The sequence below is a fragment of the Sminthopsis crassicaudata genome, chromosome 4 (assembly GCF_048593235.1).
Source record: "Sminthopsis crassicaudata isolate SCR6 chromosome 4, ASM4859323v1, whole genome shotgun sequence".
In the NCBI taxonomy this organism is placed as follows: domain Eukaryota; kingdom Metazoa; phylum Chordata; class Mammalia; order Dasyuromorphia; family Dasyuridae; genus Sminthopsis; species Sminthopsis crassicaudata.
This window is the reverse complement of record NC_133620.1, coordinates 123,322,785-123,346,986: the sequence shown is the minus strand read 5'-3', so window position 1 is coordinate 123,346,986 and position 24,202 is coordinate 123,322,785. Positions and strand designations below refer to the sequence as shown.

The 24,202-nt window shown below is 35.3% G+C and overlaps 1 protein-coding gene and 1 long non-coding RNA gene across 22 annotated transcripts in view; one reads left to right on the top strand and one right to left on the bottom strand.

Moving 5' to 3' along the window:
- The window catches only part of LOC141565772 (uncharacterized), a 67,394-nt gene extending 55,487 nt beyond the window's left edge, over positions 1 to 11,907 (top strand). For all 4 annotated transcript variants that reach the window (XR_012489115.1, XR_012489114.1, XR_012489116.1 and 1 more), the window contains 2 exons: positions 2,709 to 2,863; positions 10,109 to 11,907. This is a non-coding gene — a long non-coding RNA (uncharacterized LOC141565772). The remainder of the gene's footprint in view (positions 1 to 2,708; positions 2,864 to 10,108) is intronic.
- Positions 1 to 24,202, bottom strand: part of LOC141565771 (protein unc-93 homolog A-like) — a 234,147-nt gene that overhangs the window by 18,774 nt on the left and 191,171 nt on the right. For 10 of the 18 annotated variants that reach the window (XM_074309320.1, XM_074309318.1, XM_074309316.1 and 7 more), the window contains 4 exons: positions 14,340 to 14,521; positions 13,229 to 13,458; positions 4,467 to 4,592; positions 990 to 1,201 (listed from right to left, as the gene is read on the bottom strand). In XM_074309320.1, the coding sequence (XP_074165421.1) occupies positions 990 to 1,201; positions 4,467 to 4,592; positions 13,229 to 13,458; positions 14,340 to 14,521 (750 nt within the window). The remainder of the gene's footprint in view (positions 1 to 989; positions 1,202 to 4,466; positions 4,593 to 13,228; positions 13,459 to 14,339; positions 14,522 to 24,202) is intronic. The other 8 variants (XM_074309329.1, XM_074309327.1, XM_074309325.1 and 5 more) reach the window with 2 other exon arrangements.

Here is a 24,202-nt window from a genome sequence, read left to right as displayed (position 1 = left end):
AATTTTCTTTACATGGGAAGGTGATCTTTATTCCTGCCAAACCAGCCTACTTAGCACTTTAATTATATGAAATTCCAATTTCCAACATTATACCTTTGCACATGGTATCTCTATAAAGCCTCCCTTAACTCAATTTTATAAAGTTCCTAGCATCTTTCACAGAAAGCATAATTCAGATACCACCTCCCAGAGGAGAATTTTTCTTGATATCCTCATTTACTAGTGCTTTCTTCATTCCCATCTAACAAAAGTACTTTGAATTTATTCTGAATATGATTATTTCTATACATGGGAGAATAACAGTATCTATTTCACAGGTGGGGATATCAAATGAGAAAATATTTGCAAAGTGCTTTGCACACCTTAAGGTATTATATATTGTTGGAGCTGTTGTTATTAATGAAATGGAATTTTATCTCAAGGATTTCTTCAGGATCACTAAAAACTTAACTTCCCCAAAGACACCCAGGCTTCTTTCCTCTTCCTATTCAATTCTGGATGCATTTCATTATTTATGTATGGTGTCTGATCAAGCTGCATGTACTGATAGAGCAAATCTGTGGGTTTTCTATCCAAATGCCTATCATAGTCCAGTAAGCATTTTAAAATTCTTTTTCCTGTAGGACTAGTTAGGTCAAAAGCTTTAAAGCAATTGTGCTTTAAAATAATTCAAATCTTGATGCAGTAAGGATGTAAATAAACAAAAGCATGTGAAGTACTTAACAATTTATGATAAATCCCTCTTCCACTTTGGACAATGCATTGTAAATTCTCCATGTCACTGTCAAATCCCTTTGGTGAACCTTTATATCCTGGCTTGATTCCTCATTTGATATTAATTATTAGAGGGAAACACATTAAGGATTCACAGTAAGCCTTGTGTCTTCCCTGTCTCTCAGCAGAATCCACTTATATCATTGGTAGAAATATCAAATACAATGTCACCATTATTTTTATATACTAATAATGATTTTCATTTTATCCCATACCTTTGTATAGTCACCAGCAAGGAATGCTTGCTCAAATCCACTATACATTGTTAGAGGAATGAGGAGACATTGCCTCTTATCTCTAAGATGCCGGAAAGTTGACAGAAAACCGCTCGCGATAGATGTGTTCCCTTCTTCTTCATTTTCTTCTGAGTCATTTGGAATTGGATCAAGAAATATAGCTACCAGGAATACTGCCAAAATACCACTCCCTATGGAGACAAAAAGGAATCTTATGTGACAAGGGATTCAAACTTTTAGGCTGTCACAGAATATTGGACCCATGATTTTGGAACAATTGAACTCTTTCTAGAGTTTGATAGAAAAATGAACTACCTAGAGATCTGTGAAGCAGCTAATAACACACAGGAACTTACCTGAACCAACTCTTTGCCAGGCAATTTCCAATAAATTCCATATTATTACAAGAAGTCTTCAAATTGTAGGCTGGATGTGAACTCATTGGGGAAATTGTAGAAATAGTTTATGTTTGAGGAAGAAATTGGATTCTCCCTCTCTAATATCCTAAGATCAGATTATTTTTCTTTACTTTATACTGAATCATATTGAAACGTATTCACTCTTTTTACTTTTTCACTCTGTGTTTGTTTGTATGTGGGTATAAAATGATTATTGTTGTCCTTCATTCTTGAAAAAGACCAAAATGATATCATTTTGTGTGCCTGACTAATATGAGCTCAGAATGCTCTTCCACAGGTCATCCACAAATAGTCCCGAGGAACATTTGAGGTGGCTTCTCTAATTTTACACATCTCACATTTCTTCTGAACTGATCAATTTAATATTAATATTTAATTTAATGTTAATTAATAAAAAAGCACAAGTCCTTTTAAAAAGGCTGATCCTTTTGGAAGGTCTTCTGGAAGAAGGTCATCTACCTTAGAGCCAAGGTGACTTTAGAAGATGCTAAGGAACTGTTGATATGATATTTGCTGTCCTACAACTCTAGAAGAAATACCAAGAGCAGAACACTCTGAACACAATATTTGTAGGTCTGACCAAGATCTTTAACATAGTCAATTGTGAGGGCTTATGGAAAATTATGTCAAAATCTAGTCACCCAGAAAAGGTCATCAGTATTGTGTCAATTTTATGATGATATGCTTCTCTGAATTCTGGACAATGGACAAAGTTTTCATGGCTTTCCCAGTCACCAGTGGAGTGAAACAAGGCTGTGTGCTTGCTCCCATGCTCATTAGCATGATGTTTTCAGCCATGTTGTCAAATGCCTTCTCTGCTGAGGGCATCATCAGTCCTGTGCCAGTGTCTCCCATGTTGTAGGAGATTCTAAAACTCTTAAGAGAGACCTTGTATACAAGTATCCTTGTATCACTTTTTCTGACCACCTTGTGAGTGCTTGCCCTGTGTGAGTTCTCCATAAAATAGTCTTTTTTGGCAAGCATATATTTGCCATTTGAACAGTGTGGCCAGTGCAACAGAGTTGTGCTCTCTGCCGTAGAATTTCAATGTTTAGCAGTTTAACTCAAAAAATAACTTCAATGTCTGGTATCTTATCCTGCCAGGTGATTTTCAGTCTTCTTAAGACAATTCAAATAGAAGCAATTTAGTTTTCTGGCATGGCGCTGGTAGACTGCCCAGATTTCATAGGTATACAACAATGAGATCAGCACAATGGTTCTAGAGACTTTCAGTTTGGTAGTAAATCTAATACTTTTCCTCTCCCACATTTCCCTTCAGAGCCTCCCAACACAAGACCTTTTTAAAAGGCTGATCCTATCCCTGGAAGAAGGTCATCTACTTTAGAACCAATAAGGCTTCGGAAGATACTGAGAAACAGTTGGGATGGTGTTTGCTGCCCTACAACTACAGAAGAAATGCCAGGAGCAAAACAGGTCTTAACACAATATTTGTAGGTTTGACCAAGGCCTTTAATATGTTCAGTTAACTGTGAAGGCTTATGGAAAATTATGTCAGAATTTAGTCACCCAGAAAAGTTCATTGGTATTGTATGTAAGTTTTATGATAGCATGCTTCTCTGCATTCTGGACAATGGACAAAGCTCTCGAGCTTTCCCAGTCACCGATGGAGTGAAACAAGGCTTTGTGCTTTCTCCCATGCTTTTTATCATAATGTTGTCAAATTTTTTCAATGAGGATAAATATAGCATCAAAGACAGCTACTAAACTGATGGTAAATTCTTCAACTAGAAAAGGCTATGAGTCAAAACTAAAGTGGAGAGAATATTGGTGCATTTTTATTTCCAGATAATTATGCACTCAATGAGCCTCTGAAGCCAAGATGCAACAAAGTATGGATCAGTTCTCTGCTGCTTATGTTAATTTTGGCCCAACAATTAATATTAGGAAAATACAGGTCCTCCATCAGCCAATACCACATAATCCATAAGTGGATCCATTGATTACAGCAAACAAAGACGTTTTGAATGTTGTGGATAAATTCACTTACCTTGTCAGTATACTACCGTCACACTGAAAATGAGGTTTAATTTATGCATACATATATCACCTACATATACATATTATATTTATAATACATATTATATATAATATACAATATATACATGCATATAAGTAACATATATGTGTGTATGTATACATCTTTCTTCTAATTTGTCCAAATAGGTTTTACATTTTACAACTAGGAAATGTCAAGGAGGGAGGTGGTTTTCAGATAGCTGAAAACTAGATTTCACTGATTATAAACTCTTTTACAACATTCATGAAGTTCAATTTTACCAATCTCAGCATTGATCTCTAAGGAGCCACATTTTAAAGCACTATTTCATTTGTAACAGTTCTCTATTCTTTGTTTCTTATGGCTGATTCATAATCAAATTTATCTTAACCATCTGCCTCTACTTCCTTGTCCTTCCAAATATCATGTAAATTCAGTAATGCTAACAATTAGAATGGAATCTTATTGAGGACTATTTGGAAATCTCAAGAGATTATGCTTACTATCATTTCACTGATTTCTCATCTTTATAATACAAAGATATATTTTGGTAGTTGTGGTATGAAAGGATTTCTAGTCATTTACACAGTTCTGTCCCAAAGATTTCTAAGTCTACTTTTCTAAATCAATTACAAAAGCTGTTTTTCTTTATATAAACACTATTGAGATAGAATTGTCTAATCTCCATCTATTACATAAAATTATTTTCCATCAATTCCATCACATTATTAAGATGTTTGGTTTCAAAATTGCTTAATAGGATGTCAAAACATTATCAAACTTAATTTTGACAATACACTGGGATAGAAGTAACTCTGATATCTCTAACTTCACTTGAGAAAGATCTACCAAAGCAAACCAGCCCCTTACAACATATCAGATCTCTACTGGGGAAAAAATTATATAATGTTGGGGGTGGGTAACTTTTCTGAGTAAATACAAGAAAAAAAGAAGAGAATTTCAAATGCTCATAATTTACTTTTCATTGATAACTGATTGGCATTTAATCTAAGCACATACCAGTATAGATGCTCAGCAGGGTATAGATTAACTCATTTGCTGGACGTTTAGTGCTGTTTGTAGTTATGTTGGCTATAAAACAATCATTTGCTCCACAATACAGCAATTGTTCTTTTGTTATTTCTCCTGTAAAATAAGGGGAAAAACACATTAAGTATCAAGTACTGTCCCACTGGTTTCAAATAATAAAGAGGAATAAATCCTTGGAATCTATCAGTGATAGATTATGATCATGTGTAATCCCTCGACACCAAATTTCCAAAATCATCTTACATAGTTTGTATTTAAAGAACAATCATTAAGTTATTTCTGGAGTCCTCCTCTGATGCTTTGTTATGATTTGGAGGTGATCCTGGTTCCTCAAAGACTATGCTAACCAACTGGAAACTTGGGTACTGAGAAATCCCCTCATCATTTGAATTGCTTCATATATAAATATGGCACAATCAATGAAAACCATCTTAGCTTTTATAGGAGAGCTTCATCCCCACAAAACCCTCTGTAATTTATTCTTCATGCATAGCTTCTCTGCTGTCTCAAGACCTAGAACACAAGGGTCCAAGGTCGTAGTTTGTAAAGATGGATGGGAACACATATAAACAATTTTTTTAATGGTACCATGTAGCAAGACATCATGAAGTAAATATATGATTTCTGTTTTCTGTTTGACTTGGAGGTTTCTAGGCACCTATTTTGTGTGTCTATTAGGTAATCTAGAATTGGAAATAGAATATAGTCAAAAGTACTAGATTTAGAGCCAGAGTTGAATCCTGGCTATAGAATTTCCTATCTGAGTAATGTCAAGAAATGTATTTGAATTATCTGAGGCCCAGTTCTTCATCTAAAAAAAGGGAGAGATCTTGTAGGGTCTTTTTTGGTTTTAAATCTATAATCACCTTCAAAAGGTTCAGAAATTTATTTTATTAAGTGATTCAAATTAAAATTTTTTTATAACAATTTAAAATAAATTTTGGAATTAATTCTGAATCATTAGGTATCATAACAGAAAAAAAATGCTGAATCTGGAATAAGGAAGACTTGGGTTCACACCACATCTCTGATGCTTACTAACTTTGTCACCCTGGGCAAATCATTTAATCCCTGCCTGCTTCCATTTCCTCATCTGTAAAAATAGGATTAAAAATATCACCTATTTCCCAGGGCTGTTGTGATAATAAAATGAGATTTTGCAAAGAATTTTGCAAACCTTAAAGCACTATGCATGGTTGTCTGAGTCTGTGCATGTATGTGTGTGAGTGTTATTTAGGTGGCAAAAATAATGTGGTAGAAAGGGGCAGCTAGGTGACACAATGGATAGAGAGCACCAGTCCTGGAGTCAGGAGGACCTGAGTTCAAATCTGGCCTCAGAAGCTTAATGCTTCCTAGCTGTGTGACCCTGGGCAAGTCATTTAATCCCCAATTGCCTCAGCAATAATAATAACAATAATAATAATAATAATAATAATAATAATAATATAGTAGAAATACTGAAGGAAATGAATTCTCTCTCATTACTTAGATTTCCTTCTGTCTATTGTAGCAAACTCTCATTCCCTCTAATTATTTTTTAACTCATGAATCAAAAAAAAAAAAAAAAAAGCCTAATTCCTAGGCAACCAATTAACCTTTTGAATACCTCTAATTGTGTAAATTTGACATTAGGCATCTCCCATCCATTCTTCCCAATTCTTCCCTCTCTAATCAGAACAAATCTAATCTTCCTATTGACAACCACTCAAAAACTTGAAGATAGTTAAATGCTTCTCTTCCCATTCTCCCTTCTCTTTGTCCTCTTCTGAACACATTCTCCTGATTAATATCCTCCCTAAAATTTGGAACTTTAAACAGAACTTTATTTCCCAGATGTCTAGAATGTCTATCACAGTATTTTTACTGAATACTATGTTTTTCTCAAATCATTTAAGTCTTTACCAGTCATTGTGCTTATTCCTGGAGTTACAAAAGCAGAGAATGAAATAATATCAAAACTCAAGAAATTGTCATTGTAACAGGGGACACAAGCACATCTATAATTATATACCAAAAAATACAAATGAAAACAAAGTGATAGAAGATGTGGTAGTTTGGGAATGAGGGCTTTAGCAATTATGGAAATAGGAAAGGTTTTGTGAAGAAAGTTGTCCTTTCTTACTTGAAAGAAGAAAGTAATTCTATGAAGCAGGGGTGAGGAGAAGAGTAAATGTATGGAAACAAAAGTTGTAGGGTTATTTATGAGGGCAAGGCAGAAAACAGTAAGACAGGAATGCAAAATGTAAAAAAAAAGTTTAAAGAGTTTTAAATGAGTCTTTAAAAAGCTGAACAAATAAGTTTATATTTTGACCTTGAAGCAATAGGAAACCACTGGAATTTATTGAGGAAAGTGATATCCCCTGATGTAGCTTATAAAAAATAACAGACTGCAGTGTAGATAATGAACTGACTGGAATCTATCTCTAAGATCATGTTAGCTTTCTTGACCACATCATTGATTCATTACTAACTTTGAAGGTCACTAAATTATTTCCTGTCTTTAACTTGTGAAGTTGATATTTTTAGTTTAAATGTAAAGCTTCCCATCTATTCTCTACTATATTTCTTTTTTTTTTTAAATTTACTTTCAGTCCAATTTTTTTCTAAATTCTGTTTATCTAGTGAATTTGTTATTTTATCCCAAATTTGTGACATCTACAAAAATAAAATACCAGTTAGCCATTTTCCCAAACCATGGGGAAATGTTTTTAAATGTCATAATACCAAGTCTCGGTCATTAGGTTGACCTGGAGATTTTCCTAATTAATATGGGCCTATTAATGACTTTTCACTGATTCTGGCCTTTCAGCCATTTAAAATATCCACATATTTGTACTATCATATATCTAATAAAAATATCATTAAAATGATAAAAATATTTTCTATAAAAATATCATTAGCGATTTTATCAAATTCTGGCTGAAATCTAAGCAAACATCTGCAGCAGAGCTGTCAAACCCAGTCTATAGACCATGATGCCATCCTCCCAGATGCATCCACACCAAATTAAAATGTAATTAGGAAATATTTTACAAAATAAATTTTAAAAGAGAACATTTGTTCAATCATATTGGGCCCTTTGTTGTAAGAGCCCCACATTGGGCGCCATTTGTAAAGTGCTCTCCTGGCAGTTACTATTACTAGTCTGTCCTAGACCCACCAGAGTACCTTTGACCACTGTCCTTTGCAGTGTGAACTCTACCTGGCTCACCTCCTCTGAGGCCTTCAAAGGTCTCTGGCCACAATCTCTTGAATCTATAGCTTAATAACTGGTAGTGCACTCAAGAACAGCCACGTGTAATCTTAAAAGCCTTTATTATACCTACTCACATAATGCCTTAACTGATGCCCTGACTTGTTGGCTCCCGAGTGAACACCTGGTCAGAAGACCTACGTGTTCACTACCAAAACCCTTACCTCTTTTGGCTATCCATCTTGGCTTGGCCACCCAGGCTAGGAAGCCAGAGTGAAGAATGCCAGGTTAAAGAGAGCGATTGCTGCCTGCAGTGGGCTTACATAGGGCCTGTGAGGTCACACACACAGCCAATCAGCAAGAGAGTCACCCATTACGAAGCTATCTCAAAATGGACAAGATCCCACCTACAAGGCAGTCCTAATATCCATAGAAATTACTTCCGGACCACTCAATCTCCTGATGCACTGTGATCCCATTTGGGTTTTTCTTGGCAAAGACACTGGAGTGGTTTGCTATTTCCTTCTTTGGCGGATCTAGTGGATCCATTTTGACAGGCAATCAGAGATTAAATAATTTGGTCAGGGTCACACAGTTAACTCTGATCTTCCTAACTTCAGGTCCAGTACTCTATTTATTGAGCCACTAGCTGCCTCACAATAGAACATAGATAATGGTAATATGTGGTTTTTCTACATCAATATGATTCTTATAGAAATTCTTATATATGGTTTTAATGGTCCTGTTTCTATTTGAGTTTGACACTACTGGTATGTTGTATTTTCTTCATCATCCAGTTTAATAACACAAAAGAAAAGGAAATAAAAAACTATGGCATGACTATGTTCTTTATGAAGCTGTGATAGATGGCTGTAAATGCCTTTTCTACATGTATAGTAATCATGGCTTTAATAAAATATTTAGCCAAGGATCACATTGGAGCTCACTAATCTAGCATGTGTTCTCTTAGCTTTGGTAAAAATGCAGTCAAATCACTTTTTTCTATTCCTATAGGTATCTCTCCCATTCTTCATGATGTTTCAAAGATAACAGTAATAGCTGTTATCAATTTCATCATCCTTTTTGGTACCCTAAGATGTAGTTCAGATCCTAATAAGTTGAACTTATTAAAGGACATTTACTGTTACTTTTACCTTACCAATGAAGCTAACCAAGAAGGACCAATAAGAAATCTAGAAAATAATGAGAAGAGCATGGTATGGCACAAGTCATGAGAGAAAAGAGAATTAGGAATTAAGCAATACCAAATGCTATAGAAAGGGGCATGAAGCTAACAAAAAAGAAGCAATTGAATTGTGCATCACGAAGGTCATTAGGAAACTTGAAAAGAAGTTCCAGTAGAGTGTAGGATCTAATAGCCAACCTGAAGAGGGTTGAAATATGAATGTAGCCAGATGCAATGGAAGGAACATTGAAATGGACCTTATAAATGATCAACGTTAAATTACAGCCCTGACATCTTGGTCAAGCCATTCAGTAGCTCTGAACCTCCTCTAAGGTCCCTCCTACCTCTAGTTTTAGAACCCTGTGATTCTATGGGGGTATTCTGAGAAAGTGCTATCTTCCTATTGGAAATCATACTTTCCAGAAGTTTGAAAGTGAAAAATTTTACCAGTAGGAAGATAATTCTAAAGGATGGCAGGGTGAAGGGAAAGTTAAATATCAAAAACACTCAAAGGCAAAAAGTATGTTGAGAGGAGAGTCTAAAGAGTCTTCCCCCTTCCATATTTATTTATTCACTTACTTATATTTTTTTGAAATAGGTAAAAGAGAAGATTCTTTGCTTCAATTGCCACCTAGCCTTAAATACTGAATGGGTATAGTCTCAGTCAAACTGAGACCTGCTGTAGACAGTCTAAAGAGGTCTGTTGTGCCACAGTCCCCTTTTATTGTCCTAAGTTTCCCTAATGGTGTTGCCTCGGTTTCCCTAAATTGTTTTGCCTCAGTTTCCCTAAATTGTTCTGCCTCAGGTTCCCAAATTGTTCTGCCTCAATCTCCTTAGTTGTAAACTCTCCTCCACTTCATTACAATTGATGTAACTCAGGGCTAGTTACTCTAAGGTTATAAATTGTAAATGTGTAAACTCAAGATAAGGGAGAGTTCAGACTTCCTGGTTCCAAACGCTTCCTAGATTAGTAAGAATTTATGGCCCTTCCCCCCAACCCTTCAGAACCAGATTGATGGTCCCTTCCTGGAGATTCCTGCTCACCAGAGTTTGGACTCTATCCACCTTTTTGTGTACCTGAGCTTGGAGCTTGCATATATGTCATTGAGAACTCACATTTGTTGCTGGATGCTTTGGACATCAGCCCTGGGGGCAGCATGCCCCCAGCACAATTTCTCTCTCTCAGAGATCCAATAAAATATTAAAAATTCTCTAATCTCTATCTTGCCTCAGTTTCTCCAGCATTACCACAATGGATCCAGGGCCATTCCTGATCTATAACGGGGCAATTGGACCCAGATGGCTCTGGAAGAAAAGGTGAAGCAGATGACCTTGCACAGCCTGCAATTCACTTGCATGTCATGTCATCACTTCCCTGATATCATGGTCCCCTTTGAGAACAAAGGACAAAATAACAACAACAACAACAACAACAACAAAAGTTACTGAATGATTCACTTCTCTAGTCCTCAATTGCTTCGTGTAGAAAATAAAAGGAATTATAATACTTCTCAGATCTATTTCAAATTTCTATTCTTTAATCATTTAGAAAATTATGCTCATCTGTTTGAATGTTGATTAGAAATAGAAGTTCCTTTCTAACAGTAAGAAGTGCAAATATCACAATGATATTATCCAGACTATGAACTTTAACTTTGGGTTTTACTAATGCGATTGCTACAGACAAAATGATATAAAGTAGATTATTATTACCTACATAAAAAGTGCTACGGCATGTCACCATAAAATGAAGAAACCTTCTGTCTGATTAATTAAGAAGAAGAAGGAAAAAAAAATCATTCTGGATAGTCTCTCTTTTAGCTATTATTGTAAAGTGTCACCATCTTGGATGGGCCAGGATTATGAACTGATATGCTGAAAATTTTCAGATTGACGTCTATGCTTTGCATGGGTGATGAAAGGAGGAAAGGCAGTGGTAAGGAGATATATTTTGATTACATTTTCAAATGTTTAAGACAAACTTATGCTTCCTCTTTTCCAGTTTGTTTGGCAGATGAACAAGAACTCTCATTAATATACAAAGGGAAAAAGCAAAAGTTATTACTCCAAAACACTTTCAACTTGGCAATATTATATATGGTCTTAGCAAAGTAAAGTGACAAATGTGTCACTGTTTCTTAAAATGCATAAAATTTAAAATTCTTTCAAACCCTACTGATAGTAGGCATTCTGGAAAAAGCCCCAAGCTCCAAGCCAGAGAAGGCTTGAGTTCATATTTTAGCTTTGTCACTTGCTAGTTGGAAGTCTGTGAGCAAGTCCCTTAAACTCTCTGAGATTCCATCACCTTATTCATTAGGCGAGAAAAATAATAATTGCATGACGTTTCTAGCCTTTTTCTATGTTACTCCTCTTCATGCATTCTACAATCCAGCTACACTGGTCCACCTGCTATTCCTCCAATATGGCACTCCATTTCCCAACTGTTATTTGCATTGGAAATTCCTCTCTCAATACTCCAGAATTCTCCCCCTTCTATACCTTTCTTTTAATTTCCCTGGTTTCCTTCAAAACTCCACTTAAATCTCATCTTCTGCAGAAGGGTTTTACCATTCTTTCTTCTCCTCAGTGCCTTCTCATTGGAAGTTTCCTTCCATTTACACTATCTCTTACATGTACGAATATTTGTGTGTTGCCTCTCCCATTAGCATCTTTGAAAGGAAGACTATAATTTTTACCATTTTTGATATTTACAGTGCTTAGCACAGCGTCTAACATATAGTAAGCACTTCATAAATAAATACTTGTTGACTTACTGACAAGATTTTGATATCAGGATGAATGAGAATGAGGAGTCAAAAATGATAATGAGGTTATGAGTATGATTGAGAGTGTTAGTATTATTAACAATCATGGAGAACAAATATTGTAATTATTGAATTGAATAGTAAAGCATTTATTGGTAGACTATTAGGAAACATGTCCATTGGAAAGGCTAGGGTGTTGATAAAGATAAGGAACAGAACAAGTTGCCCTGCTGTCTCTTTTTTAGGGTTATGTGAAAAGTATTTTAAAATGGTAAAGCATTATATAAATATGTTATTACTAAGATAAAGAAAATAAAATTACTAAAAATAATTTCCTTCCTCTTATCTTTGTTTGAATGTTTTGGATTTTCAGCATAGATACTAAGATGAATTGATATAAAAACTATAATACAACCCAGTTTTATATCTAAGTGTATCCAGAGGCAGTTACAGATCAGTTTAATAATAGAATGAATGCAAGGAGAAACTTTGATATAGAATGGCTCAGTTGTACAAATTAATTAGTAGTTTCTAGTCCCCAGTACTCAACACATCCAATAAAATACAATTGATTTGAAGAGAATGACTATGTGTCCCTTAAATGTAGTAGAGAACCAAAGTGATTCCATTTGTGTGTGGAGGTGGGGGGAAAAAAAAGTCAAGCTATTTTTATATTGTATAGAAGGGGCAAAAATAATTCTTTAAAGTTAATTTATACTTTATTGTGCTCTCTCAACATAGATGGAAAAGGAAATAAAGAAATATGTTCAGAAGCATCTAAATGGTACAGTGGATTAAGCACTGATCCAAGTGTCAGGGGGACCTGAGTTCAAATTCAGCCTTAATCACAATTCTTACTAGCTATGTGACCCTGGGCATATCACTTAATCCCAAATGTTTTGCAAAACAAACAAACAAAAACAAAAGAAATATACTCAGATTCAATTAACAATTTTCTGATAAATATTCAAGGAATATGGGCAAGTACCTTTTTTAAAAGAAGAAATCTACTATCAACAAGTATAATTTAAAAGTATTCTCAAATCTAATAATCAGATAAATGAAAACCTTTGAGTTTCTACTTCATATCCAACAAATTGGCAAAAATGACACAAGTAAAAATGACAAATGTTGGAGGGACTGCAGGAAAACAGACCTACTAAGGTATGGTTAATGGTTCTTTGAACTGTTCCAGGTATTCTGAAAAGCCCTTGGAACTATGCCCCCAAAGTCCCTAAACCATGCATCAAGGTCAGCACTAAGCTTATATAGACTGAAGATGAAGCATGTTACACACTTCCTTATAGAGAGGGGATGGATTCAAAACTGAGATTGAACCATGCATGTTTGGTTATGGTCAGGGAGGGAATATGCATTGCTTAACTACGTAAATTTGTTACAAGAATTTTACTTTTCTTTTTGTTGTTTTCTCATTTTAAGGGATGGAATGGGAAAGAAAGAGAAAACAGACATTTGCTCATTTAAAGTTATAAAATAATTTTTTAAAATGGAATCAACATGTTTCCCTTGCTCATCTCTACGTAAGTTGCAGCTACTTTAGAGCAGTATTTGAGTATACTCCATTTACCTTTGACAGATTCCTGCCGAAACACCAGAGATGAAATCAAATTCCCCCATACACCAGAGGACTGAAATATGAGATAGAAGATACCAAAATACTGATTGACAATATCTTTCCCAAGTTTTCCTGTTTTCTTTGCATAGATATTTCCACTTATTGTAAGGTAAGTAGACTCTGCAGACCACAGTGGGGCTCCTCCTAGACCTAGGATTATGGCAGTGGGGATCAAGGTGAACCTAGGAAAAGAGAATCAGTTAGTCAATGTAAATGTTTTTTGTTTCTTTGAGAGAAATTAAGTAGCTCGGGTCTGCTTTGTTTAAACTTCCATGATGTCCTTCCCAGGATAAACTGATTACTTGGAATCTCATGATCATATCAACTCAGCCTTGAATACTCAACACCTTCCCAATTTCCTCAACCTCCTCTCCTATCTGATTGGAAGGCTGGAAGGTAGAGGAAATATTAAACTTCTCCCCAAGCTTCTCTTAATATTAAAGCAGGCACAATATGGACTTTCTGGTTCACCCTGCATTTTTTTATCTGCAGCTCAGCTTGGTTTGACCTCCACAGAACAAGATGCCCCTATTCAGGTACTTCCTGGCATTCCTGTCTTCCCCCTTTTACCTTTTATTGTTGTCTTCCACCATTAGCTTATAAGTTCACAGGCAAGAATGTCTTTCATTTTCTTATTTGTATCCCCAGAACTAGAACTATGCTTGGCACAGAGTAGGTGCTTTTAAAAATGTTTTCATAATTGGGTTAGACAAGCCATTTATCATTGCACTTAAAGAAATGACTAAGCAACATACTTTTTAGCTGAGGTACATGTGGAGAGAAGGCATTAAGTGCCAATGAATTCCAGCACTGAAAAGTTCAGTAGATGGTTACCAGGCATTTCAAACAATGTGAAGGTGCTGAAATGATAAAAAGCCTTGGCCTTCGCAGCCGGAATACTGTGTGTTGCTATTAAGAGTAGGAGGAAGCTTTTAAACAGCTGATCTTTTCTGACATCCTCCACTGCTGACCTCTCCATATATCTGCCCTATACCTAGTGAGCAGCAGAATGCAATTGGCTGAAGGTCAGGGCTTTTCATAGGAGTTAGAAGAAGAGATATACCAGCTGGCATAGAAGTTTCCCAGAGAGAAAGTGATATAGCAGCACATGGAGGCTGTGATGGTCCACTTGCAGCCAAATTTCTTAATGAGAATTGGAGGAAGGAACATAGAAGACACAATCACGGATGCATAGATAACACTAAGTGTAGCCATCCCTAGTCCTTCTGCCCTATTAAGGCTGCTCTGTAAAAACAAACAAAAAAAAAACAAGCAAACAAAAAAAGCTAGTTACACAAATTCAAATGTTTTGTTATTTGAGGATTTTTCCTGAAATTTTTTGAAAAAATAAAATAAAAATGTTTTTTCCTTTTTGGAATAAATAAATTTATTGATTTTTACATCATTTAGAAATCTATCCCTCCAATCGTCTCACTGATCCCTAACTGAGCAAAGAAAAACTTGATTTTAAACAATTCAGCAAAACAAAATCCCACTTTGGACATGACCAAAAATTAAAGTGTCTCTGTATTTTAAATATGTCAGTTTTCTGTCAGGAGGTAAGGGATATGACAAATGCCATTTCTCAAGTTCCATGTGGTTGTCTTTAAAAAAAAATATGCACCAAAATTTTATATCATCACTTTTTTGTAATGGCAAAGAACTTAAAAGAAAGTAGATGCTAATCCATATAACTAATTATATTCATTGTGGTACATAAATGAAATGAAATATTATTCCTCTGTAAAAAATAAAACAAAAAGTTAATAACAAAGAGCTGTGAAAAGACATGACTTGATACAAAGTAATTTGAACAGAACCAAGGAAAAAAATATACAAAATACCTACAAAAATATAGAACCACAAACATAAAGAACAACAAAAATAAGAACCAAATGCTATAAAATTACCATGACTGGGTTTAACTTACAAAAAAAGCAGAGGTAGAAGAATATACTTTTCTCTCTTCCTTACAGATGGGAGATAGCATGTGATGTCATATTTGATTGACAAAATATTTGGAAATTAATTATCTTCTTAGGGAAGGGTGGGGAGAAAGGAATGGATATTCTGGCTGTACACCAAAGTAACCATAACCTGATGGTAGGATATAGTCACAGGACTGCAAACAAGAATATATGCACCAGGGAGAAAAAAATGAAATCCAAACTGGTTTTTCCTTTTTCTTTTTTGATTCAAATTTCAAGATTAAAAATTATGCCTGACAAGATGTTTTGAAATTCTACCCAATGAGACAATTATATCAGAGTTTTCTCTACACAGATTTAAATGAGAAAATAGACCTGGCAAGCTTCAATTAGTACTTTTGAACTTAGAGTAGACAGAGAGGAGCTCTCATGCCTCTGAAGGGAAACAAGACTGTCCAGAATCAGGTTTTAGTTTCCAAAGCAAAATCATCAGTGAGCAGGAATAGAACTAGCACATGGCAAGTAGAGAAAACAGCAAATAAATCCAAGCTAAGTAATGACCAATCAATGATTCATTGAACATTGAGAAAGAATCAATCATACTTCTAAATCTTGCTCCTTATAGTATTTCTACATTTATCTTTTCTTGGCTTAAAACTCAGGCCTTCTTCTCTTCCCTTCACTTCCTCTCCTCTCACTGACTTCTAAACCTACTGTATAGCCTAGCTGCTGAGCTTATTTTTCAAATGAAATTATTCTCTCTCAAAATAAGTGATCATTTAGTGAACAGATCTATTGGTCTTTTCTCTATCCTCACTATTCTTGACTTATCTGAAGCATTTGAAACTTGATTGTTCTGCAGGCATCTCAAACTCATATTCAAACCAGAAATCATTTTTCCCCTTAAGTCCATCCTAAATTTCCCTATTTCTCTCAGTGACTCCATGATCCTTCCATTTATGTAATATCATTTCCTCTTTATCATTTTTGACTTGTACTCATCTCACATATCCAATGAGTTGCTAAATTGACTTGTTTCTACCTCCAAAATCTCTCTCATTCACATCTATCCCCTACTTTCTATTCACACAAAGACCACCCTATTTCACCTTATCTCCAATTGATTAGATCACTGCAATATAGCCTGCTTATTTTTCTTGCCTCAAGTCTCTCTCTATTCCAATCCATCCTCCATTCCTCCAAAGTGATTGTCTAAACATTTTGTCTGACCATCTCTCTCCGTCTCTCTCTCTCTCCTTTTTCCTCTCTCATCTCTCTGTGACCTTTGCAGGCATTCTCCCCCATCCCCAGAATGTTCTTCCTCCTCACTTTCATCTCCTGGAATCCCCGTCTTCCTTTAAAACAAATCAAATATCTCTTTTCTGTATGAGTTGTTTCCCAGTCCATATCCCCTAATTTACTAGTGCCTCCCCAACTAAGGTTTTTTGGTAAACTTAAATCTTCTTTAAATTGTAAATCTGCTTTCTTTACCTACATATGTGTATGTGCTTTTTCCTACTAGAATGCAAGTTGAGAGGAGGATGCTTAATCTAGTGCTTAATCCACAGTTGATACAAAATGCCCATTGACAGAGTGATAAAGCAGTTAACTATTTCATATTGTTATTTTGTTTGTAGTAAAAGTCAACATTCACTGACTCTTGTACTCATGCTGATATAAGGTTCATGATATTCTAACAAGCATCACTATCTCCACAATGAGAGCCTTCTAAAATGTAGGATATTGAGACTACTAAGAGGAATAAGACCTCGCCTTAAATCTCAATAACCAGACTTAGAGCCTTATATAAACTAACTAATCTGTAAAGGGTGTATTCTAAATCTTTTTAAGTTCAGACAAATATCACATCTACTCAGGTACTGGCTATGTGATGGATGAGAAAGTGATATGAGGAAGAAATTTGTAAGAACAATATTATTCAATAAAAGTGTCCCACTCTTCATATCTTCTTAGTCTACACTGTTTTGAAAGGTGCTATAATATCAGAGTAACATAACAGAATTTCAGGGCTTATATAAGATTTTATTTTTTATTATTGTTTTATTATTGTTGTTTTATTCAGTCCTGTCTGATTCTTTATGACCCCATGGACCATAGTATGCCAATATTATCCATGGATTTTTCTTGGCAAAGATACTGGAAGGCTTTGCCATTTTTTTCTCCAGGGGATTAGGGCAAATAGAGTTTAAGTAACACGCCCAAAAGTTCACAGCTAGAAAATGTCAGAGGCCAGATTTGAACTTAAATCTTTTTGATTCCTGGCTCAGCCTTCCATTCATTGAGCCTCCTCTCTTCTACATAAAATTAATATACCAGGAGAAAGAGGAGAATTGACCACAGTGAAGGTGCTAAATATAATCAAATAGGTATAAAAGTCATTTCTTTCTCCGCAATCTTGCTACCACAATTTATCATTAATTCATACTATATATTAAAAGGCCTTCTAGGAGTTTTAAAAAACCATGCAGGTATTTAATATGTATGGGAATGCCTGCCATCTAGGGGAGAGGTTGGAGGAAAGGAGGGGGAAAATTCAGAACAGAAGGAGTACAAGGGATAATGTAAAATATTACCTATACATATGTACTGTCAAAAAATGTTATAATTATAAAATTAATTTTTAAAAAATCATGCAGGGAACCCATAACTTGTACTTAATATATGTGGGTACTCTTTTTTTGCTTAGAACTCTTGTTTCTTGAAATAGTCTTCTGGTTTAGTTTTTGGAACACCACAATCTTTAGGTTTTCTTGCACCTTTCAAATTTTTTCTTCTAAGTTTTCTTTATTTGATCTAATAATTCAAACTTTATTGGGAAATTCAAAATTTATTGGGAAACTTTTCCATGATGCGGTCCTTGACCTTTTATTCTTCACTCTTTGTACACAATTCCTCTGAGAGTTTAAGCTTCTCATAACTGATTCCATTCTGTGTGGCTCATAACTCCTCATGTACATCTCCCTATTTCCTCCTGTCCAAGCTGATCTCATCATTTTTCCCACCAAAATTAATTTCATTTATCTTAGATAATTAATCATCTGGGTCTTCTTCCTTTTGTTCCCTTCAATGTTCAGTTAGTCACTAAGTGCTGTCAATTTTCCCTTCCTATTATTTCTTTCATTGTGCTCTCTTACTTTTCAGTACCATAGTTACAATCCTAGCTAAGAACTTTATTATCATCATATACCAAAACTACCAAAATAAGTTATTATTCTTACTACCAGTTTCTCCCAACTCCAATTTCTTGGCATCATTTTTGGATTAATCATCTTAGAAAATGGAGAAACAGCTTTTATTTAGGACAGTGCAAAGCATGGACTCAGAGTGCAAAGATAATTTGAATTGTAATTCTACTACTTATTATCTGTGTGACCTATGCCTATATAGGACCTGGTTTTGTCACATATAAAATAAGGGGATTGGAATAAATGAGGTCCATTCCTACTCTAAAACCATGACTCCCTTTTATGTCTGTAACCTATTTGATAACAATGTCTGAATGATAAAATTCAATATCCATAAACTACTATTCAGTGCTTTCTGAAATGCAGCTCTATGTTTTGAATTCTTTTTAAACCTGTAAAATTTTGCAAATGGGATTTATCTTTTTAGACTACTGCTGCCCTTGGCTCTCACATGGCTCTGCTTATATGTAGATCAAGTTCTGTTTAAGGCAGTTTCTGGGCTCTTTTAGTTTTTTCCTTATAAGAAAACTATTGGGTTGGCTAAACCTGCTTTTGTAAGAAATGATCCGCTCCAAATTTGACTTTTATATGTAGTGAATCTCTTATTCTTAAGCATCTTTTCATAGATCTATAATTCTTATCTCTCTAATTACATTGTAAACTCTTTTAGGGCTCATACACCTTTATGTCCTATGCATAGTAGTACTTAACAAACATGTTTTTTGATAGATTGGTAAAAACCACGACAAGAAAGAACTATTCCTCAGAATATCAGGAAGACAGAAGAAAAAGTTAATCATAGTTCATATTGGCACAGCAGTTCAAGTCTTCTCAGAGCAATGCAGAAGAAATACATGGAAGGAAAGAAGGCTTACAATCTTGGTTAGATTAATCATAGTCTAAAACTGTGGATAAGAAGGAACATTTACATAGAATATTGGAAACAGAAAGAAGAAATCAATGATAAATCACATTGAATAGGCATTTTAAGTTTTACTAAGCACTATCTCACAACCTACCAAAGTAGGTAGCACAAATAGGATTATCTACATTTTACTAATCAAAAAATACATTAAGGCTAGAAGTGAAAGGATTTGCTCAGGGTCACACAGTGTCACAGCCTTCATTAGAACACAAACCTTGCAACTCCTTTCACTCTGCCATATTGTTTCTTTGGAGGGCAAATGTGCCAGGCTTAATTTACTGTATCATAAACCGGGAGTAGAGCCAGTCATTCAGACTGAGACAGTTTTTCTATTCTTAAGGATAAGTTTTTGAATTTATCCTATTGTACCTTACAAAAAACTTTGAAGCACTTCATTAAATTGGTATTTCTTCACTACTCACAGCATTCCTACAAATCAAAAGGTGTCCTTTCTTCCTTTGATCCTGGTTACAAGTGGGTGAGCAGGGAGATTTAAATAAGTAAACACAAAACTTAAAATGCCAAATTTATTTTCTGTGTGAAGAAGCCCATTGACACTGAACCAAAATTAATATTTATAAGTGGAGCAAGTCCTTTCTCCTCCCCTTTATGTATATATCCAATTAGGTAAGACTCGAAAATACAGTTGTAGAACCTTCTTTCCAGATTGTGTTCCAGATTGTGTTGTATGGGACCCTGAACATATAGAACTCCATTGAGTTCCTCTAGTCATTTTTTCTTTCCATATTCACTTAATAATTTCAGTTAGTTGTTCGATCAACAAACATTTATTAAGTGCTTGCAATGTGCCATGTGCTGTGCTAAGCCCTGGCAAAAACAAATAAAGAGAGAGGGAGGGGGAAGAGAGAGAGAGAGAAAGAGAGAGAGAGAGAGAGAGAGAGAGAGAGAGAGAGAGAGAGAGAGAGAGAGAGAGAGAGAGAGAGAGAGAGAGAAGCAGAGGGAGAATAGAGAGGGGCACAGACAGACAGAGATACAGAAAGAGAGATAGACAGACAGATATAGAGGGAGAGGGAGAGAAGGAGAAAGGAGGAAAGAAAGGAGGAAATGAGAAAAAAGAAAGAGGAAAGGAGGAAAGAAAAGAGAGAGAGGGAGGGAGGAAGGAAGGAAGGAAGGAAGGAAGGAAGGAAGGAAGGAAGGAAGGAAGGAAGGAAGGAAGGAAGGAAGGAAGGAAGGAAGGAAGGAAGGAAGGAAGGAAGGAAGGAAGGAAGAAAAAATAATCTGTGTTATTTAGCACAGTTTAATGATTGGCAATCCTAAATTAGGTCTTTGCTCTGGAAAGGCCCTTGAATATGACCTAGAACATCTTTTTCTCTTATTTCATAGATTAGGAAAATGTAGCCAAGGTAAATGAGTCAGATAGGGGAATTCATTTACAGAGCAAGGATACAAAGACAAGTCTCCCTACTCCTTAGACTTTATTGGTCTGTAGGTGTTAGTAGTTTCAGTAAAATTTTATTAGCTGCCTAATACATTTAGAGCTTTAACATTCCTTGGGTTGTATTATATGACAAAGATTTCTGAATAATTAAAATCATGGGTTACTTAGAGGCCAATGAATAGAGAGGCACATGGTTGGGAAAGGACTCCAATATATTCACCAGAAAGGACTGACTACCCTCCAAAAGCTTCATAAAAAATATCATCTAAGAACTGTAAAACCTGAGAAGGAGAGAGGTTCATTACATAACAAGATCAAGGGATCAGAAAGGGATAGCCCTTTTGCAACTCGGTACTATGTTTGATAGAGTTGCTGGGCCTGTAGTATGGGAGACCTGAACTCAAATATGGTGTCTGATATTAACTTGATAGATGACTGGAACCTCAGTTTGACTCAATTTTTCAACTATAAAATGGGGATAATAAGAGCACGTACTTTACTATGCTGTGGTAAGGATCAAATGAGATATTTATAAAGCATTTCTGGCTCTAGTTGCTATATTAATGCAATTTTTATTGCAATTATTAATTTTTTGTAGTCTTGGCCAACTTACTTAACCTCCATTTACCTCAGTTTCCTCAATTATAAAATGAAGACAATTATTTCTACCTCTCAATGCTGTAAGGGTGAAATGAGATATTATGGGTTATATAAGCATTAGTTTATTATTATTATTTTTAATCTCTTGATACCTATACAATGTCAAGAGACTCGGAGGGAGGTCTATGTCAAGTGGACACTGCATGGAAAAGTTATAAGAAGATGTGGACAACAGCCTCACAAAATGAATGATGGAGAGTGATGAATAACACAATCTGCATCAAAGTATATGGAAGGGATTGTTTTGAGCCTGGGGCTACACAGATTAAAAAGGTTACAGTTCCTAGTTTTAATGATCTTCTAGTCTAGTAGAGATATAGGTAGCCAGAGATATATAAGATGGCTAAGTATACAGCGAAGGTCCACTGAAGTGGGACTCTTAAAATTCATGGAAAGAAGATAACTTCTTACTGGGGAATTGAGAAAGACCCTGTGTGGGACAGATTGGCCCTATGCCTGAAGTAAGAATAGCCAAGTAAAAATATAATGTCACAGCATGGACAGTGAAAATCTTAAGGCTGATTGTAGTTAAGGCAATCTTTTCCTCTGGATTTTAAATTCAGAATCCTCTGGATTCTAAATCTAAATTTGCAAACATTTCTTTTAGCAACATTTAAAAAAGAAAGAAAAAAAGAAAGAAAGAAAGAAAGAAAGAAAGAAAGAAAGAAAGAAAGAAAGAAAGAAAGAAAGAAAGAAAGAAAGAAAGAAAGAAAGAAAGAAAGAAAGAAAGAAAGAAAGAAAGAAAGAAAGAAAGAAAGAAAAGAAAAGAAAGAAAGAAAGAAAGAAGAAAGAAAGGGAGGGAGGGAGGGAGGGAGGGAGGGAGGGAGGAAGGGAGGAAGGGAGGAAGGGAGGAAGGAAGGGAGGGAGGAAGGAAGGGAGGGAGGGAGGGAGGGAGGAAGGAAGTATCCCTTTAAGCTCAACTTCTTGGGGGAGGTGCTAAGTTTGCAGCATTATTAGACTTATCCCCAAGCCTGACCCATGATCACAAAACAGCTATTTTCTCCTATTTGGGGGAAGCTTTCTTATTCAAATATTCATAAGGGACACACATATCCCCCTGTTCTATGACCATCTCAGTAAACTTTGTTTCCTATGAACATAAGCCTATGTAGACTCAGTAGTATTTAAAACAACAACCACCTTATTTTTCTAGCTATAGAAGACATAACCAGACATGGTTACAAAAAATAAAATCAGTACCTGCTTTTATGTTCTTCAGTTTTAAATAGGACAGTAACTTCAAAAGCTTAAATAGAAAGGCATTTAAAGAAAATCAAAGAATGATTTTTTAAAAATATTTAAACATTATCTAGTTTTATTCTTTAAATTTGAGTGAGGCAGTAGCTCTGAAATCAAAGTAGAAAGTAGAGAGAGTAGACAGTTTTTTGTCTTCCCTGCCACATGCTTCTGCCATTCTCATTCCCCTACATGTGCCTCAGGGAGTACTATAATGGGCTAATATCTATACTGACTCCTCCGTAGGTACACCTGGCTCCCAACTAGGTGACTGTGGTCAAGTGATAGGATCATAGCTTTAGAGCTTCAAAGAATCTTGGAGGCCATCCAGTCTAACCCCAGCCTTTTACAGATGAAGAAAGTGAAGCACAAATAGCTTAAAAGACTTGTCCAGGTTTACATAATTAACAAGTATCTGAGGCAAGATTAGAATGCTGGTGGTCCTGGTTCCCAATCCAGTCTTATCCCAAATCTGTCGGTATCCCAAAGAGATAATAAAAAAATAAAAAGGACCCACATATGAAAAATGTTTGTGGCAGCCCTTTTTATAGTGGCCAAAAAACTGAACAGATGCCCATCAGTTGGAGAAAGGCATATGAATGTTATGGAATATTATTGTTTTATAAGAAGTGATCAGCAGGATGATTTCAGAGAGGCCTGGAGAGATTTACAGAAACTGATGCTACATGAAGTGAGTAGAAGCAAGAGAACATTGTACACAGCAACAAGATCAATAATCAATTCTGATGACACAGCTCTTTTAAACAATGAGGTGATTCAGGCCAATTCCAAAAACTTTTTTTTATGGTAGTAAATTTTTTGTAGTATGGTAGTAAATTTACTACCATAAAAATCAGAGCAAAAGGGAAAAAAAACAATAGGGAGATTTAAAAAAGAAGAAGTGAATATAGCATGTGTTGATTTATATTCAGTCTCCTTAGATCTTTTTCTGGATGCAGATGGCATTTTGTGTCCAAAGTCTATTAGGATTGCTTCAGATCACTGAACCAATGAGAAGAACAAAGACTTTCATAGTTGATCATGGCACATTCTTGCTGTTATTGTGTACAATGTATTCCTGGTTCTGCTTGTTTCACTCAGCATCAGCCAATAGACGTGATGGAGAGAGTCATTTGCATCCAGAAAGAGAACTATAAATGTGGATCACAGCATAGTATTTTCACTTTGTTGTTATTGTTTGCTGGCTTGTTTTTTTCTCTAATTTTTTTCTTTTTGATCTGATTTTTCTTGTGCAGCATGATAAATGTGGAAAATATTCAGAAGAATTGCACACATTTAACTTACATTGGATTACTTGCTATCTAGGGGAGGAGGAAAGGGTGAAGAGGGAGGGAAAAATATGGAACATGAGGTTTTGCAAGGGTGAATGTTGAAAACTATCTTTGCATGTATTTTGAAAAAGATAAAAAGCTATTATTAAAAAAAGAAAATAATTTCTTGTTGAAAAAAATAAAATAAAATAGCAATTAGACCATATAGCAGCTAAAAAGTTTTCATTTCAGGAATACCACAAAGAATCATTGCTCAAAATGCTTTCAAATCTTTTTCCTA